The sequence below is a fragment of the Paroedura picta genome, chromosome 17 (assembly GCF_049243985.1).
Source record: "Paroedura picta isolate Pp20150507F chromosome 17, Ppicta_v3.0, whole genome shotgun sequence".
NCBI lineage: Eukaryota > Metazoa > Chordata > Lepidosauria > Squamata > Gekkonidae > Paroedura > Paroedura picta.
Genome location: NC_135385.1, coordinates 4,841,392 through 4,859,526, shown reverse-complemented (window position 1 = coordinate 4,859,526; position 18,135 = coordinate 4,841,392). Strand labels below are relative to the sequence as shown.

The window sequence follows — 18,135 nt, the reverse complement described above, 5'->3', positions numbered from 1 at the left end:
CTGGGATTTGTAGGCCGTGCATGGGGAGAAGGTTAGGGATCTCCGGTTTAAGAGTTCTTGGCACCTCACTGAAGTACAGTTCCCAGGATCCTTTGGGGGAGACTCCAGAGAAGTGGCATGAAACCAGTTTATGTTGGGCCACCGTACCCAAGGAATGCGCTCCCATGAACTGTTCTCTCACACAGGTCTGCTTTTTATTTAGTTTCATCCTATTTGTAGGCTGCCGCTCCTGGCCAGCAGGCTTGTGGCGGTCAACCACAAATTGGCATGCAGAAGGTACCAGGTTCGATCCCCGGCATCTCCAGTTAAAAGGACCAGGAAGGGATGGGAAAGACCTCAGTAGGCCAGTGACAGAGCCTCTGCTTGGCATGCAGAAGGTCCTCAGTTCAATCCCAGGCATCTCCAGTTAGAAGAACCAACCAGGAGGGGATGAGAAAGACTTGACCTTAGACTCTGTCTCAGTGGCAGAGCCTCTGCTTGGCACACAGAAGGCCCCAGGTTCAATCCCTGGCATCTCCAGGTAAAAGAACCAGGCAGGAAGTGATGGGAAAGACCTCAGTAGCTCAGTGAGCCTCTGCTTGGCACGCAGAAGGTCCGCAGTTCAATCCCCATCATCTCCAAGTTTTAAAACAAGAAAAGGCCGCAGGAGATGTTAAAGGACCTTCAGTCCAGCTGGGTCTCCTCAATGTATTTCTGAATGAAAATGCTCAGTATAACGAGAAAATACTGGTGAACTTTCTGATTGTCGCTGCCAGAATGATAATTGCCACTAACTGGAAAAAGGCAGATAATATCTCATTAGTTAATTGGAGAAAGGAAATCAGGCAATTTATGATGTTGGAAAAAAAATTAACAAATCATATTCCAGTAATTCAAGGGGAGAAACAGATTGAAGATTTCAGTACAATTTGGCTCGATTTGGCAAATTACCTAGGGAAATTTTCAGACCTGTAAGGTATGCGAACTAGTGTTGTAATCTGAGACTTGGAATTATGATTAAAGGATGAAATGTAAGAGAGGAAATGGACATTGTTTACAGGATTTAAAAGACTGATGAAGCTACAGAGTTGTGTTGGGGTAAATGTTGTTTTTGGTGGGGCATTTCTGTTGTTTGTTTGTTATTTAACTAAAATAAAAATAAAATAAAGGACCTCAAAAGCAGGGGTAGTCAACCTGTGGTCCTCCAGATGTCCATGGACTACAATTCCCATGAGCCCCTGCCAGGGTTTGCTGGCAGGGGCTCATGGGAATTGTAGTCCATGGACATCTGGAGGACCACAGGTTGACTACCCCTGCTCTAAAGGAACTCACCGTGGAGAGCATAAAACCATTCTTCCTTGAAGAAACTCAAGAGGCACTTCTTGGCTCCAAAGATTTTATTCGCTTCGTAAATCTCTCTCATAACCCCGATCGATTGTCTTGAAAGCACAGCAAATCTCGGTTACACCAAACAAACACCGGCGGCCAAGGGTGCTGCTTCTCTCCGGAACATTTGCAACGACAACTGAAAGGCGGCTGGGCCAAATGTCTGATTTCCTTGTAAATAATGGGCGTGGTACAGCAATAACAACCCCCCCAAAAAAGGCATTCTGAAGTGACACTGGAACCAATAATTGTGTATTTAAGTCCCCTTTCGTTCAGCCTCATATAGAAGGGTACCATAGCTACTATTCCACCAAACATTAGCTTTTCTCCCCGTACGACAAGAGATTAAAATAGCTGCAGGCAGCCCCGGTGCTAGAAAAATGCAGGCAAGTATTTAGAGGGGAACATTCCTTTATTCCTGATGCGTTCAGCATAAAACTCTTTTTTTTTTCCAAGGGAACTTTCCTTTATAAACAAGTAAAGCCATCAGACCTTGAAGCGGAGCAGGAATAAAAAGATTTTTTTTGCCCATATACGGGTGCTGTTTTGGCTTCCCCGCACGCGGAGGATTGCGCATGGGATTGCAGCAGTGGAAGGGAAAGAACCACGTTGGACTCCAGTCTCCAAAAAACTCTCACCTGGGCTTATTCCGCACACATTGGATAATGCACTTTCAATGTGCTTTTACGGCTGAATTTCCCTGTACAGAACAGGATAATCTGCTTTCAAAGTGCATTGAAAGTGCATTATCCAACATGTGCAGAATTGGAGGCAGGCCTTGATTACTGTAGGCCAGGGGTGGCCCAACGGTGGCTCTCCGGATGTCCATGGACTACAATGCATGCTGGCAGGGGCTCGTGGGAATTGTAGTCCATGGACATCTGGAGAGCCGCCGTTCGGCACACCCCGGCTAGGTGACCAAGCAAGTGGCTCTTTCCAAGACAGCACCAGGGCCAAATGAGGCATTGTGACCGATTCAGAGTAGCTGCCGTGCTTCATTTCCTCTCTCTTTTTGAACAAACCCTCGTGAACAACATCTGTCCTGCCGGCCGGAGGCAAGGATGCATGGGGGACAGATGTGACGTCACAAATTACTTGCATAAGGCTTGTAAGAGAAGGGATGCTCTTACAATGTCTTTGTGGTTGTTAGGTGCGAAGTCGTGTCCGACCCATCGCGACCCCCTGGACAATGATCCTCCAGGCCTTCCTGCCTTCTCCCATTCCCCGGAGTCCATTTAAGTTTCCACCGACTGCTTCAGTGACTCCATCCAGCCACCTCATTCTCTGTCATCCCCTTCTTCTTTTGCCCTCGATCACTCCCAGCATCAGGCTCTTCTCCAGGGAGTCCTTCCTCCTCATGAGGTGGCCAAAGTATTACAATGTCTAGCCCGGCCTTAATTCCTGCCTAAGTCAATGCGATGCGGGTACACCCAGCTTTTGCTCAGTTGTACCCACTCTGCAAACTGATACTCTATGGAACGCAACTGTGATAAAAATTTTGGGTATTGCGCTGTACGCCTTTTTTTTTAAACCGACGTAGCCACAGAAATCAGCTCAGCCAAAGGAGTTTAAAAAAAACAAAACACATTACTTCTTTCGGCTTGGAAAAAAAAAGTTTCCTTGCAAATCTTTTTTTCATACACAAAACGAAATGACGCAACACATCACAGGAAACGAGTTTTATACGATCGTCACAGCATGTATGCCTTTTCCTTTTTAAAAAAAGCAATTTTAGAAATTTGAATGATCCCCCATCACGCGCACCCCCCCCCCGATTTCCCGCAATTTGTACACATGCAAAAGCCAGCGATCAGAGGCGATCAATAAACACAAAAAAGGCAGCATCACAGCAATCGATAAAAACGGGAGGAAACGAATCGGAAACTCTTATTTGCAAGCACAAGTTCACGCTACTGAGAGGAATGGGACAGGATACCATTGCAGGCTGAATATTACAGCCACAGCGCTGGGGAACGGAAAATTTCGTTTCCCACGATGCCATTTCCCTGAGCAACCCGGGATGCTTTTGGCTTTGGTTGGGGAGAAAGATTTACCCCTTTTGTGCCCCTCTTTTTCCCCGATAGGGAGGAAATATCGGTACAATAGGAGCGACTGTCTTTTTCCCTGCAAGAACAGGCGCTGTGCAGTCAGCTGTCTTTTCCCTGCTAGGAAAAAAGACAGGCGCGCTAGAGCTAGCTGTCTTTTAGAGCCGCAATAGAGTGGCAGGAAGAGAGAGGTTACAAATCTCCAGGTTAAGAACGAGCGATCCGTTCACTCAGAGGGGATAAGGGCCATTAGTAGCGAATATAAAAGCATCTACCTAATTGTCCACTTCGATGCATGGGCGGCATGATCTCTGACCCTTGGAAGCTTACGGTTTATTAGTCATTAACGTCCCACTGGACTCCCGTGCGGTTTAGGGATGTGGCAAGCAACCCGTTCCCCCCTAAGCTGAATTCTGAAATGTGGAGATCCTGTTGTTCCCTGCGTGACATCATCACGTGCGCATTCTGGCCTGACACGGATGTGGAATAGGCTGACAGTGGAATAGGCTGCCTAAGGAGGTGGTGAGCTCCCCCTCACTGGCAGTCTTCAAGCAAAGGTTGGAGACACACTTTTCTCAGATGCTTTAGGATGCTTAGGGCTGATCCTGCGTTGAGCAGGGGGTTGGACTGGATGGCCTGTGTGGCCCCTTCCAACTCTATGATTCTATGAACCTGTGTTGAGCAGGGGGTTGGACTAGATGGCCTGTGTGGCCCCTTCCAACTCTATGATTCTATGAACCTGTGTTGAGCAGGGGGTTGGACTGGATGGCCTGTGTGGCCCCTTCCAACTCTATGATTCTATGATCCTGCGTTGAGCAGGGGGTTGGACTAGATGGCCTGTGTGGCCCCTTCCAACTCTATGATTCTATGAACCTGTGTTGAGCAGGGGGTTGGACTAGATGGCCTGTGTGGCCCCTTCCAACTCTATGATTCTATGAACCTGTGTTGAGCAGGGGGTTGGACTGGATGGCCTGTGTGGCCCCTTCCAACTCTATGATTCTATGAACCTGTGTTGAGCAGGGGGTTGGACTAGATGGCCTGTGTGGCCCCTTCCAATTCTGTGATTCCCATGTCAACTCATGACCAAGGGATGCTGACCTGTGGTTATTTGTTTATTTTTTAATGTACAGCGTTTTGGGGTCCCGGTGAGGGTGACTGCCCGGAACGCAACTTAATCTAACGCAACTGCTCCCCAAAGCTCTGCGTCATCTGCTCTCTTTTTAGTGATACATAAAAAAACCGGACACCCAGCGACACGAACATCTGAGACAAAATATAAAAGACACAAAACGCAACACATCCTGTCCTCTTCATAAAGCTATGCGACTTGCACAGGTTCAGTTATTTCTTTTCCTTTTTTTTTTTTTAAGTGCACGAGTTTTGTTTTCGTTTTTTTTTTTTTAACGTAAAGGCAGTGAGACCCCGGACAGGCAGAACTTAAACAGTGAGCGAGATGAAGCTGTTGTATCTCTGGATGTTCCTCTTGAGGATTTCCGAGCACGGGCCCAGGACTCGTTCGAAGCGGGGCCGGTCCAACTTGACGCATTTCAGGGGCCCGCGGGCCACCACGGTGGCGGCCCGGGGCCGGTTGAGCAACAGAGCTATCTCTCCTGGAAGAGGAAACAAAGAGACTGTCATTCATCTGAGAACGTCACCCCTGGTGTTGACCGAGGTCCCATCCCAAGGAAAGGGCCTTCCCCCTTTCAACCCTTTCCGCACGGAAAGCTGTGCTGTCATGCACACTCCTCTCTAAAGAAGATACCGCCTTACTTCTGTAAATAAATTGAAAAGGAGCGTGTACTTACCGAAGTAATCTGAAGGGCCGAGCCTCCCGACTTCCACGTACTCCTCATTGGCAGACCTGCGCTGAAGGACAGAGGCTGTACCCTGAAAAACATGGCCAAAGAGAGAGGAAGGATCATGAGCACTGAATGGGTACTCTGAAAATCCAAAAGCATCAGTGAGCTCCAGTCTTGGGTGGCCCGTCACGGACACAAGACGTTCTACAGCTTCTACTTGTGCCGTTCTGGTTGGGCTTCCAAAAGCTGGACTAGACAGCTCGTACGGCCCCTTCCAACTCTACGATTCTATGATTATGATTATCACTGGTAGTCTTCAAGCAAAGGTTGGATACACACTTTTCTCGGATGCTTTAGGATGCTTAGGGCTGATCCTGCGTTGAGCAGGGGGTTGGACTAGATGGCCTGTCTGGCCCCTTCCAACTCTATGATTCTATGATTATCTCTTCGATGGATGGGTTTCAAATATTTGTATCCCAACAAAGAGCACACACCACACTTTATTTCTTTCTAAAAACTGTTATTAGCCACACAATATGAGAAAGACCTAGGAAGTGTCTTGCGCCATCATCCAACCTTCTGGAATGTTCTCTGTCTCTCAATACGTCCGTCACGGCAGGTGGCGGTGGGAAGGGCCATCGAGTCTCAGCCAACATATGGTGACCCGTTGACTTTTCAAGGCAAGGGATGGACACTGCCTGCCTCTGCGTAAGGACCTTGGACTTGCTTGGTGGCCACTCATCTAAGTACTAACCAGGGTCAACCCCGCTTAGTGTCCAAAATCTGATGGGACCGGGTTTGCCTGAACAATGAACGGACGCGGTTTGCATTGCCTGATCCTGGACTTCCTTGGTGGTCTCCCATCCAAGAATTGAACGAGGGGCGACCCTGCTTAGCTTCCAAGGTCTGACAGAATCTGGCTAGCCTAGGCCACAGGGTTGAGGCTGTTGCCAACTGCGTTCTGAACAGAGCAAAAAGCAAAAGAGCCGGGCTTATTCAGTGCCCCTCTACTGCCCGACCCTGCACAGTCATTATCCTGAGGAAGGATGTGTGGAGGTCTCCATCACCCTAGTCGGACCCCGGCAATGGCCCACGGCCACAAGAACAGCCACAAGGGGGGAGGCTGAGACTGGTAACACCAGGCTGGGAATGTGGGAATCCTGTAGCCCATCAAATGCCTGCATATATTAGATGAGTGTTTTAAAAAATTAGCAATCAACAGAGAAAAGACAAGGGAAGCTTGGTTAGCGAGGAAGAGGAAAACAAGGAGATCCCTGCATTTGCACCAAAACCTTGCCTTTAGTTGGCAGAACTGGCGGAAGTCAATTCCGAACTCGGTCACTTCCGCAGGGCTTGCAAGATGGAGCTCTTCCGCCAGGCCTGTGGTTGAGGCCAGCCAGGAAGCTATGCCATCTAAATGCTGGATTCTGACTTTGTTCCGGTGGGGTAGGTTAGACTGAGAGCGGGGGGGGGGGGGGGGTGGCCCACGGCACCCAGGAAGCTTTCTTGGCAGAGCAGGGATATGCACCCCAATCTCTCTGGCCGATTCCCCTCAGCACAGCATGCACCGCCATCACGCTGGCTTCGGCAATTTCCCCTTTATTGTCCCCCAGAGACAGCAGGCCTTCCACGTGTCAGTCAGAATCATTTGTCCATCTTCCAAAGTGGAAGAAAAACAACCCCCCAGGTTTATAGTCTCAATGTCTTTTCCGAAGATCTATTTCAGACAAACAAGAGATGGATGGGGTGGAGGGGAGAGACTGGCGATGCATGTTATTTCGGAAGGAAGGAAGGAAATGGGATAGAAAGCAGATTGGAAACGGGGTGGAAAGGAAGGAAGAAGGGAAGGGAAGGGATGAAGAGGCACAGGGAGAAGGAAGGAAGGAAGGAAGGAAGGAAGGAAGGAAGGAAGGAAGGAAGGAAGGAAGGAAGGAAGGAAGGAAGGAAGGAAGGAAGGAAGGAGGAAAAAACAGGGAGGTAAGGAAGGAAGGAAGGAAGGAAGGAAGGGAGGGAGGGAGGGAGGAAGGGAGGAAGGGAGGAGGGAAGGAAGGAAGGAAGGAGGAAAAAACAGGGAGGGAAGGAAGGAAGGAAGGAAGGAAGGAAGGGAGGGAGGGAGGAAGGAAGGAGGGAAGGAAGGAAGGAAGGAAGGAAGGAAGGGAGGGAGGGAGGGAGGGAGGAAGGGAGGGAGGAAGGAAGGAGGGAGGGAAGGAAGGAAGGAAGGAAGGAAGGAAGGAAGGAAGGAAGGAAGGAAGGAAGGAAGGAGGGAGGGAGGGAGGGAGGAAGGAGGGAGGGAGGGAGGGAGGGAGGGAGGGAGGGAAGGAAGGAAGGAAGGAAGGAGGGAGGGAGGGAAGGAAGGAAGGAAGGAAGGGGGGAGGGAGGGAGGGACGGGAGACAGATAGACAGTTTCACACCATTTGATCTCAACCTTAACTCTTGCCATCTGGCTGTGCCACTTCTAGTGGCTCCAGAAATCGCCCCTCCAAACAGATGACATAAACCAGGGAATTTCCTGGGCCGTTTTTGTCCCCCCCCCCCCCTGTGTCTGCCTTTCAGATATGAGAAATACTCCAGGATCTGCAGGGCGAAGGGATGGCCGGTCTCCACATTAAAAAAAAAAAAAACCCAACCCAAACGAAACAACCTAAAAATCTCTGCTTGGCAGCCCAAAGCAATGCCTATTCCAGTTACATATTTTTTCCATTCTTGTCCTCATTTCTGACTCTTGCCCAGCAAGGCCAGGTCTATAATGAACCAAACGAGAAAGGGGAAAAAAAAAACACCCCAGGATTTTGACAACAGGAAGCAGATGTGAGAATAGATTGCATCTCTTTTTTTTTTTCACCTCTCCGTAGAAGAGCTCTGGACTGAGCTAGTACTTCCTGGAGACCTGTCAGAGGGCGACCCTCTTGGAAATACAGTCCCCACCGGGGCACAAAGGAGAGGATGCTTATAATTAATCTTCAAACGGTTCGAATCGCTCCTGCAGAATCTTCCGTTGCTGTAAATCCCTGTTATTCTATCCGCGGAGGATATGAAGGCCAGTTGGAGCAACAGCGATAACGGGCTGAGACGTAAGCCGATGCAGGCCGGCGATACGCGTGCTCTCGGAGAGTCCAAACCTACACCGCTCCCCCTCCTTTTAGTTTTTGGATTTAGTTAAGCCAGTTCGGTGTAGTGGTTAGGAGTGCGGACTTCTAATCTTGGCATGCCGGGTTCGATTCCCCGCTACCCCACATGCAGCCAGCTGGGTGACCTTGGGCTAGTCACAGCACTGATAAAACTGTTCTGACCGAGCAGTGATATCAGGGCTCTCTCAGCCTCACCCACCCCACAGGGTGTCTGTTGTGGGGAGAGGAAGGGAAGGCGACTGTAAGCCCCTTTGAGAGTCCTTCGGGGAGAGAAAAGCAGCATATAAGAACCAACTCTTCTTCAGTAATATCAGGGCTCTCTCAGCCTCCCCTCCCTCACAGGGTGTCTGTTGTGGGGAGAGGAAGGGAAGGCGACTGGAAGCCACTTTGAGACTCCTTCGGGTAGGGAAAAGCGGCATATAAGAACCAACACTTCTTCTTCTTCAGTAATCTCAGGGCTCTCTCAGCCTCACCTCCCTCACAGGGTATCTGTGGTGGGGAGAGGAAAGGGAAGGTGACTGTAAGCCACTTTGAGAGTCCTTCGGGGAGAGAAAAGCGGCATATAAGAACCAGCTCTTCTTCTTCTTCTTCTTCTTCTTAATAATGGTTAATAAGCTTCCGAAGGTGATGGGTGCCCATGGGCATAGTGTCCAGGAGGACCCCCCCCCCCCTAGGCTTTCTCTAAATAGAACCCGCCTGCTCAGCGCTTCGTAAAATAAAGGGGCAATGCTCTTCAGTACACCTTGGTGCTGCTCAGTGACCTCTATGGAGACCGCTGGCAGGTGTGTTAAAAGAAAATCAGTGGCTCATGAGGAGGCATGAACTTATCTTCAACTGCAGCTTGACAGATATTAGAAAAAGAAGGAGAGCTGGTTTCTGTATCCTGCTCTTCACTACCTGAAGGAGTCTCAAAGTGGCTTGCAATCCCCTCCCCTTCCTCTCCCCACAACAGACACCCTGTGAGGGAGGGGAGGCTGAGAGAGCCCTGAGGGAACTGCTCTGTGAGAACAGCTCAAACAGGACTCTGCCTGGCCCAAGGTCACCCAGCTGGCTGCATGTGGAGGAGCGGGGAATCAAACCTGGCTCGCCAGACTAGACCGCTCCACCATGCTGGCTCTCTTAAAGGAGAAGTGGAGCTGTGTCTCCTGTGTTGTGTAACACAGGTAGTTGCATCCCATGTGTGTCAAGTGCTATTGCTTCGCCTTCTGGAGCCTCTATGAATGAATGACCTCCAAAACATCCTATCGCTCGCCGTCTTGCTCAGGTCTCGCCAACCGTGGGCCGTGGTGGATCTTCCTCTTCCCCTCCAGCCTTTCGCTCTTCCAAACTTCCCTGTCTTGCCAGCTATTTGCGTTCTCTTGTAGTGGGACCAACAAATTAGACCCTCAGCTTGGTCATTTGAGCTTCCAGGGAGCGTTCAGGCTTGACCCGATCCATTGTTGTCCCAGACTCTCCGCTGATATTAAGAAAATACCCACCTACGCCCTTCTGGTGTCTCTGTTAAGGGCAGCTCTGGTGGCCGGAGAGATTTGCATCCATTCGCAGGACGTTTGACAGTTCAGATGATTCAAACCTCCACGCCCCGTGAGTTTTAGAGGGATGTTTGACCTCCAATGTACTGGGGAGAGGACAGCTCGGCAAAACGAGAGCCATGGCCCTCCTGAGCTACTCTCCTTCTGGGGGGTTGAAACGGTCAATCTTCAGTGGGTGTTTTTTTGGGGGGGAGGGGGGTCTTCTTTCCCAGTAATCGGATCTCATTTCTCATCCTCCCCTTCTCCAATTAAATACGGACATGGTCTTGTTAGCACAATACGGACATGGTCTTGTTAGCACAACAGGAGTCGCTCACCTAGATCTCGTTGGTTCTCACCAACTCTTCAGTATCTTTCTCTGCCCCCCTCCTCCTCATACACCTGTCTGCCTCTCCTCCTCTTCCTCCTCTCCCTCCCTCTGTCCCCTTCCTCACCACAACTCCCTTCACGGCTGAGGGGCTCCGTATGCAACAGCGAGACCAAAGACCACCTACTAATGGCTTTTGCGGCTTTCTTTATGGCGCTGCAATTGAGGATATTTTTTTAAAATCAAAATTTACAACCCGCGACCTTGCGTCCCTTCCGAAGAAACGGGGAGGGGGAATTAAGACGTTTTCCTTGTGAAAACGTGGAGCTGGAAGCCATGGAACGTGTCCTAAATGCTCCCACGTCCTGATCGGTAAGCCTCGGGCGTGAGGTTGGCGGTCGAGCTGGTCTGCCTTTGAAGGGCCTACTGTCTTTTGTAGCAATTGTCCGTCACACTTGCCTCGGGGGTTCCTGCTACCGTATTTTCTCCGCACGCCTGTTGAAAACATGACGCTTCCCTATTCTGATTTGGAACGTGGGTCTGTCTAGGTCAGGGGTAGTCAGACTGCGGCCCTCCAGATGTCCTCCAGATGTCCACGGACTACAATTCCCATGAGCCCCTGCCAGCACTCACGGTTTGTCTACCCCTAGTCTAGGTCAAAGCTGCATACTCTGATTGGGAATGGGTCTCCGGAGTCACAGGCTGAGATCTTCCACACTGCCTGCCACCCGATCTTTTTAACTGGAGACGGCAGGGACTGAATCTGGGAAGGAAATGTCTAATCAGCTATTATTAATAAGTAACTTGCTGCTTCGTGGGCTACCTTCTCCAGTTGCTCCTTGCGGTCGATTTTGGAAACAAGCAAGGCTTCCATTCATACGGTCCAATAAGGTCCAAGGGCCAATAAGCTGGGCAACTTATAGCAGGGGTAGTCAACCTGTGGTCCTCCAGATGTTCATGGACCATAATTCCCATGAGCCCCTGCCAGCAAACGCTGGCAGGGGCTCAAGGGAATTGTAGTTCATGAACATCTGGAGGACCACAGGTTGACTACCCCTGACTTATAGGACTCTTACCAACTACCTGCCTTTCTCCATGAAAACACCACAGTTGGGTTGTGGCTCACCAAAACAAGCTACTGGACATTTTAATTGTTCCCTGTAGAATTGCATTGGGGGGAAAGGGGGGAGAGAGAGAGAGAGAGAGAGAGAATGAGAGAGAGAATGAGAGAGAGAATGAGAGAGAGAATGAGAGAGAGAGAGAGAGAGAAGATGCTTGGCATAAGTCAGACAGAAGTACAATCCAAGTCACGTCAAAGTCAGTGGAAATTCTTCTTGGCTTCTTCACCAGTTGGATGGAGCCCTAGAAAGCCAAAATACATCGATGGCGCAGTTGACGGAGTATTTTTTTGGGTTCTTCCTTCAACAACAAGAAAAAATGCCTGGCTGATGGACACGACACCTTCGGGTCACTTCAAGTTTGGAAAATTTAGGTGGCCGCCGTCACGGCTGACAACGGCACTTGGAGAAGGCGGCGGACGGAGAGCTCCAGCCGACGCACTGAGATTCAACCCAACCTCAAGGTGATGTTTTTAAAAACCCCAAAACAGGTTTCGGGCCGAGCAGCTGGTTGTAATTTAAGCTCGACACCAGTCTAGTTTTCGAGCAATTTCGGCTCAGTTTCACCGGCTTCCCTTCTCGCATGACTATCCCGGCTTCTTGCCTGTTAGAGAGATTACCGCTTTGAGTCGGAGGAGGTTGCCTAGACAGGCCTCGCATTTGCATTTCAAAAGCAAGCCCTCTCTTGGAGCGAGGTCCGGAGGCTGACCTGCTCTTTTCTCGGGCCCCCGCAAAGATTAATCGGACAATAATCACGACGGAAGGGGCATTTCTCAGCCGGGAAGGACAGGGAGTCCTTCGCAAAATGGGGAATTATTTCGCTCCGAACAACTGCGGACTAGTGGGTGAACAATGGGCCAGGAGAGGAGAGGTGTTGAGGGCCCATGAGGCTGGTTGGTGGCCATGGATTATTGGTGCAGATCCAGCATGTGTTGTTGCCTTCCGCTTACGGGAAAGGGAAGAGTCAATATGAGTCGACGTATACACTGAACATCCAGCAGGTGCGAATCTGCTTTTGGCCCCTGGCCCCAGAGAAGCACGCCTGGCCTCGACCCGGGCCAGGGCTTTTTCGGTCCTGGCCCCGACCTGGTGGAATGAGCTCCTGGAAGAGCTGCGGGCCCTGACGGACCGGGCCCGGTTCCGCAGGGCCTGCAAGACGGAGCTCTTCCGCCGTGCCTTTGGTTGAGGCTGGGTTTCAGGGACAACTGCGGCCCCTCCTCTGGCCGACGCTGTACCACTCTGCGATCCTATACCTGTGAGGGTTGATTGTAGGTGGGGGAAGGACTGGGGATTATGCCGCCGTTTTATGGGTTTTTAGGGCACTGCGTACTTATGATTGTTTTAATGGGGTTTTAACCTGCTTTCGTGTAACTCACCATGAGTCTACTGAGGGTGGCAGGATTTGCCGAGAGTGGTGGGTTATAAATCCTAAATAACAATAATAATAATAATAATAATAATAATAATAATAATAATAATAATAATAATAATAATAATAATAGACATTATGTTGTATATGGCATGGAAGTCGTTCCTCCTCCCCAGGAAAAAGTCCCTTAAAACTGTTAAAGTTCAGAAGTCACTATAAACCTGGGATTCCCATGGGTCTGCAGAAGCTCCAGAGGGGGTCCGTGGCCTTTCCCCTCCTGCCTTAATGGACTCTGCTTCCATTGCTCCCCCTCCCCTCCTGCAAAACATGATTCTCTTGTGGGGTCTGTGCCTGGGAGGGGGCGGGGCCTGTATGCCTTCTCCTGCTTTAAGCTCTCCTGTCTCTCCCCCTCCTTGAATCTGCCTTGTTAGCATGGGCAGTGATGTCACTTCCGGCCGACATGTCACTTCCAGGGCGTGGCCAGGGAGGCGTGGCCAGCTGACAGCACGTCCGGGCCTCCTCGAAGCCTGAAAAATTATTTAGAGGGTTCCTCTAAGGCAGCTAGAAACAAACAGCTACTCTTTGCTTTAGGACAAACCCCCTTGGAGAATGTCTTCTTACGTTATGCATGGAAAAACGAGCTTTCGAACGAAAACTTGCTTCCTCGTTCCTGTGTTGCATTCCCTGGCAATCTCCCTGGAAGAATTAATAGGACAGCATTTGCCAGTGGCAAGGGAGAATGAACGCACGGGGTGAAGGGAGGGACGTGCTGCTAGGCAGGCCGTGCCAGACTGGCTCATTGGGGCATCTGTCTGCCAAGGGGTTTGACACATGGAGTGCTCATCGACAACCCTGGCAAGGTTACAAGGCAACCCGGGGCACACCTTGCACAAACACATGAAGCTTCCTGGTACTGTCAGGCCACTGATCCATCGGAGTCTACTCAGACTGGTGACAATCCGGGGTATCATGTAGAGGTCAATCACATCACCTTGAACCTGGTCCTTTTAACTGGAGATGCCGGGGACTGAACCTGGGACCTTCTGCATGCCAAGCAGAGGCTCTGCCACTGAGCTACTGAGGTCTTTCCCATCAATTCCTGCCTGGTCCTTTGAACTGGAGATGCCGGGGACTGAACCTGGGGCCTTCTGCATGCCAAGCAGAGGCTTTGACTCTGAGCCCCTGAGGTCTTTCCCATCCCCTCCTGCCTGGTCCTTTTAACTGGAGATGTCGGGGATTGAACCTGGGACCTTCTGCATGCCAAGCAGAGGCTCTGTCGCTGAGCCACTGAGGTCTTTCCCATCCCCTCCTGCCTGGTCCTTTTAACTGGAGATGCCGGGGATTGAACCTGGGACCTTCTGCATGCCAAGCAGAGGCTTTGACTCTGAGCCCCTGAGGTCTTTCTCATCCCCTCCTGCCTGGTCCTTTTAACTGGAGATGCCGGGGACTGAACCTGGGACCTTCTGCATGCCAAGCAGAGGCTCTGCCACTGAGCTACTGAGGTCTTTCCCATCAATTCCTGCCTGGTCCTTTTAACTGGAGATGCCGGGGACTGAACCTGGGACCTTCTGCATGCCAAGCAGAGGCTCTGCCACTGAGCTACTGAGGTCTTTCCCATCAATTCCTGCCTGGTCCTTTTAACTGGAGATGCCGGGGACTGAACCTGGGACCTTCTGCATGCCAAGCAGAGGCTCTGTCGCTGAGCTACTGAGGTTTTTCCCATCCCCTCCTGCCTGGTCCTTTTAACTGGAGATGCCCCTTGAAGAAAACCACCCCTCACAGTAAAAATAACCCAACCTTATAGGACAATTGAAACACACGTTCTTCAAAAGCCCACCTTCAACTGCTGGAGGCAAGCACAGAAGTGGAACGGGACTTTTTTTTTGCACAGTTACTGGGTTTCTTTCTGTTGCTTACTTCCCTCCTCTATAAATTTCGGGGTCTGTCACACAGTACCAGACATTCAGTTTTAACCTATAATAGTGATATTTTAGTTAAGTTCGTGTTAAGGGGTAAAGACCCAAACATCACCCATACGGTAGCAAAATACATTTCTGCCAGAATAACAGTAAGCAAGAACATCAGTATCGGTGAATATCATTTGATTGGGATGCCTGTCCCTGTCTGTACGGAGTAATGAGACGAACAGGTTGATTTTTCATTCCTGTAACTAATACATATGATCACCCAGTAAATATCCTTTTATGGTAAATAACAATATATCGACTTTTTGATTCTTACCCGTTTTAATACTGTGCTAATATTCTCGTCCTTCTTGTAAGCAATATTTTTGCATCCTGTCCTAATTACATTAATTGTTATTAATTTTATGGCGTTTTCGTTTTCGTATATTATCGATACGGGTCAAATTGACTGAATAAATCTACTACTTCTGATTCGGTGAATGTAGGCAGATGGTGAGAGGGTGGGCAGAAGGGATTGGGTCAATGTTTGGTTCTTGTGACCCTTTCTTGCAGGCCCAGGGAAATGCACTTTGGTATCGGACGGCAAATTTCTTCCAACCCCGCCTGGCCAGGGATACCGAGTTGTTTTTTGGGGGGGGACAGTGGGCGTCATCTGGGCATGGAGTCACTGTGGGTGAGCAGGTAGTTGTGAATCTCCAGCATTCTGCAGAGGGTTGGACTAGATGACCCTGGAGTGCCCTTCCAATTCTGCGATTCCATTACCAAATTTCTGGGTCTTTGAATGGCAGCTTTCACACCCCAGATCTAAAAGCCTGTGCCTCGACCCCTTCAAGCCGAGCCGTGCCTCCGATGGCATGGCGCACACAATGCGCCATGAGCCGCAAACGCCCTAGCTGGCGACAGCCCTTGTGGCTCTGGAACCATGCGCTCCCCCCCTCGTTATGAGAATTTCGAAGGGGCCATGACTCGTTCATGTACTCTTAGCAATGACAGCCGCACTCCCGCAAAGGGAAGAACAAAGGCGAAGCACGCACTGAAAGAGCCACAAGAAAGAGAGATGCTTTTTTTAAAAAAACGCTTCTCGAAATGACAATCCATCACGCCCCGAAGTGCAGTGCAAACAACACAGCCACAGGGGCATTTCCGAGGGACCGATGAAAGGGCAGGGTTAAAGCCCAGATGCAGCTCCACCCAACTGGCCATTAATCACCAGGAAATTCCTTTTCCTTGATGCTTTCTTTAACTCTTGCAAAAAAAAAAGAAAAAAGAAATCAGACCCGCCAGGCTTTTTTTAGACCCTTTCCACCCAAAGTGGTGGAAGGGTGTACAGCCCTGCTGTTGTTTTATACACACACGAACGCCGCTGTTAATGTGTACAGGCCCATTACGGCTCGGTGCCAGGCAGAACTGAATCCTGGGACGGGCATAAATTATGCAGGCGGAGCCTCGCTCGGTCCATTTGCTGACTCTCCTCAATTTATTCTGCTCTTGCGATGCTGGGGGTGGCGCGGACAGCCCACCAGGACACGGGGGGCCTTCTCCTGCGATCAATTCCAGCCCCTCGTGCCCCTCTGATTTCTGAGATTTCAGCTCCAAGTCTCACAGCAGTTGTGTTCATTTTTGGGCACTCCAGTTGAAGAGGGATGTAGACAAATTGGAGCGTGTCCAGAGGAGGGCAACAAAAAGGGTGAGGGGTTTGGAGACCAAGACATATGAAGAAAGGTTGGGGGAGCTTGGTCTGTTTAGCCTGGAGAGGAGACGGCTGAGAGGGGATCTGATAATCATCTTCAGGTATTTAAAAGGCTGCCATATGGAGGATGGAGCAGAATTGTTCTCTCTTGCCCTGGAGGGACAGACCAGATCCAATGGGATGAAATTAATGCAAAAGAAATTCCATTTAAACATCCGGAAGAAGTTCCTGACAGTCAGAGCGATTCCTCAGTGGAACAGGCTTCCTCAGGAGGTGGTGGGTTCTCCGTCTTTGGAAGTTTTTGGAAGATGGCTGGAGAGCCATATGACAGAGAGGCTGATTCTGTGAAGGTTCAAGGGGGAGGCAGGTTACAGTAGATGAGCAATTGGGATGTGAGTGTCCTGCATAGTGCAGGGGGTTGGACTAGATGACCAAGGAGGTCCTTCCAACTTTATGATTCTATGATTCTGTCATTCTATTCAAAGCACCCTGCTCTTCCACATGCAGCCAGCTGTGTGGCCTTGGATGAGTCTGCAGTTCTCCTAGAGCTCTCTTAGCTTGACCTGCCTCACAGGGTGTCTGTTGTGGGAAGAGGAAAGGGAAGGAGAATGTAAGCCGCTTTGAGACTCCTTCGGGCAGAGAAAAGCGGCATATAAGAACCAACTCTTCTTCTTCTCCTCCTCCTCCTCCTCCTCCTCCTCCTCCGATACTACCTTTCCCATATGGTCTCGGGATAATTCACAACAATAAAACCCGCATCCACAGTAAAACGCAACAGTAAAAATACAATAAAAGGCGGTTCTAAGATACCGTTCGAAACCCTCACCCCCCATCCCTTCACCTTCTTCACTCCCTCTTCTGGCTGCCCCAGACTGGAGATGACAATAAAAAAGCAGGGGGTGGGGGAAGGAAGAGACGGAGGCCGGCCCGAGAAGCTTCAGCCAGCCCTGATCTCACTCCCAGAACAGGCATCTGCTGAGGCATAAAGGTAGAATTCAGGTGTCCACCTGGAAGGAGCCACCGAAGACACGCTTGATGTTGGGGCCAGGAGAAATCACGAACATCTTCTCTGGGGAAGAAGGCAGGGCTAGCATGAGCCTTGAAACGGCCGGTTTTCCCTCTGCCAAGCAGCGTGGCGTCTGGCCAAGGAGGCTCGGCGTCCTCCTCCAGACATGCCAGCGGAGAAAGCCATAAAAGTTGCGATGGGGAGGGGGGGACGTGTTGCATTTTAAAGATTCCTCCGCTCGACAATGCTCGCCATTCTCTCCGGCTCTCTCCGAAGCCAGGAAATGTCCGCTGAGTCAATAGGAAAAGCGGCCTGATAATAGGTTATTCATCAGCTCTTCATATTTGGAACTGACCTTAGCCGTTACCACGTCGGGAGGCACAGATGGTGCAGAATGCCAGCCCCCCTAATGCTGGCGTGATTGAATGTGGGGGGGGGGAGAGGGAGAGAAATAAGACAGGCAGGCAGGCAGGCAGGCAAGAAGGAAGGAAGGAAGGAAGGAAGGAGGGAGGGAGGGAGGGAGGGAGGAGAAACAGTCACAGGAAGGAAGGAAGGAAGGAAGGAAGGAAGGAAGGAAGGAAGGAAGGAGGGAGGGAGGGAGGGAGGGAGGGAGGGAGGGAGGGAGGAGAAACAGTCACAGGAAGGAAGGAAGGAAGGAGGGAGGGAGGGAGGGAGGGAGGGAGGAGAAACAGGCACAGGAAGGAAGGAAGGAAGGAAGGAAGGAAGGAAGGAAGGAAGGAAGGAAGGAAGGAAGGAAGGAAGGAGAAACAGGCACAGAAGGAAGGAAGGAAGGAAGGAAGGAAGGAAGGAAGGAAGGCAAGAAGGAAGGAAGGAAGGAAGGAAGGAAGGAA

General features: G+C 50.4%; 1 protein-coding gene across 3 annotated transcripts in view; it reads right to left on the bottom strand.

The window, feature by feature from the left end:
* Positions 1 to 1,358: 1,358 nt before the first annotated feature.
* LOC143827051 (cAMP-dependent protein kinase type I-beta regulatory subunit) overlaps positions 1,359 to 18,135 on the bottom strand; it is a 95,900-nt gene continuing 79,123 nt past the window's right edge. For all 3 annotated transcript variants that reach the window (XM_077316229.1, XM_077316227.1, XM_077316228.1), the window contains 2 exons: positions 5,216 to 5,297; positions 1,359 to 5,020 (listed from right to left, as the gene is read on the bottom strand). In XM_077316229.1, coding sequence (XP_077172344.1) covers positions 4,848 to 5,020; positions 5,216 to 5,297 — 255 coding nt within the window. In that variant the 3' untranslated portion in view covers positions 1,359 to 4,847. The remainder of the gene's footprint in view (positions 5,021 to 5,215; positions 5,298 to 18,135) is intronic.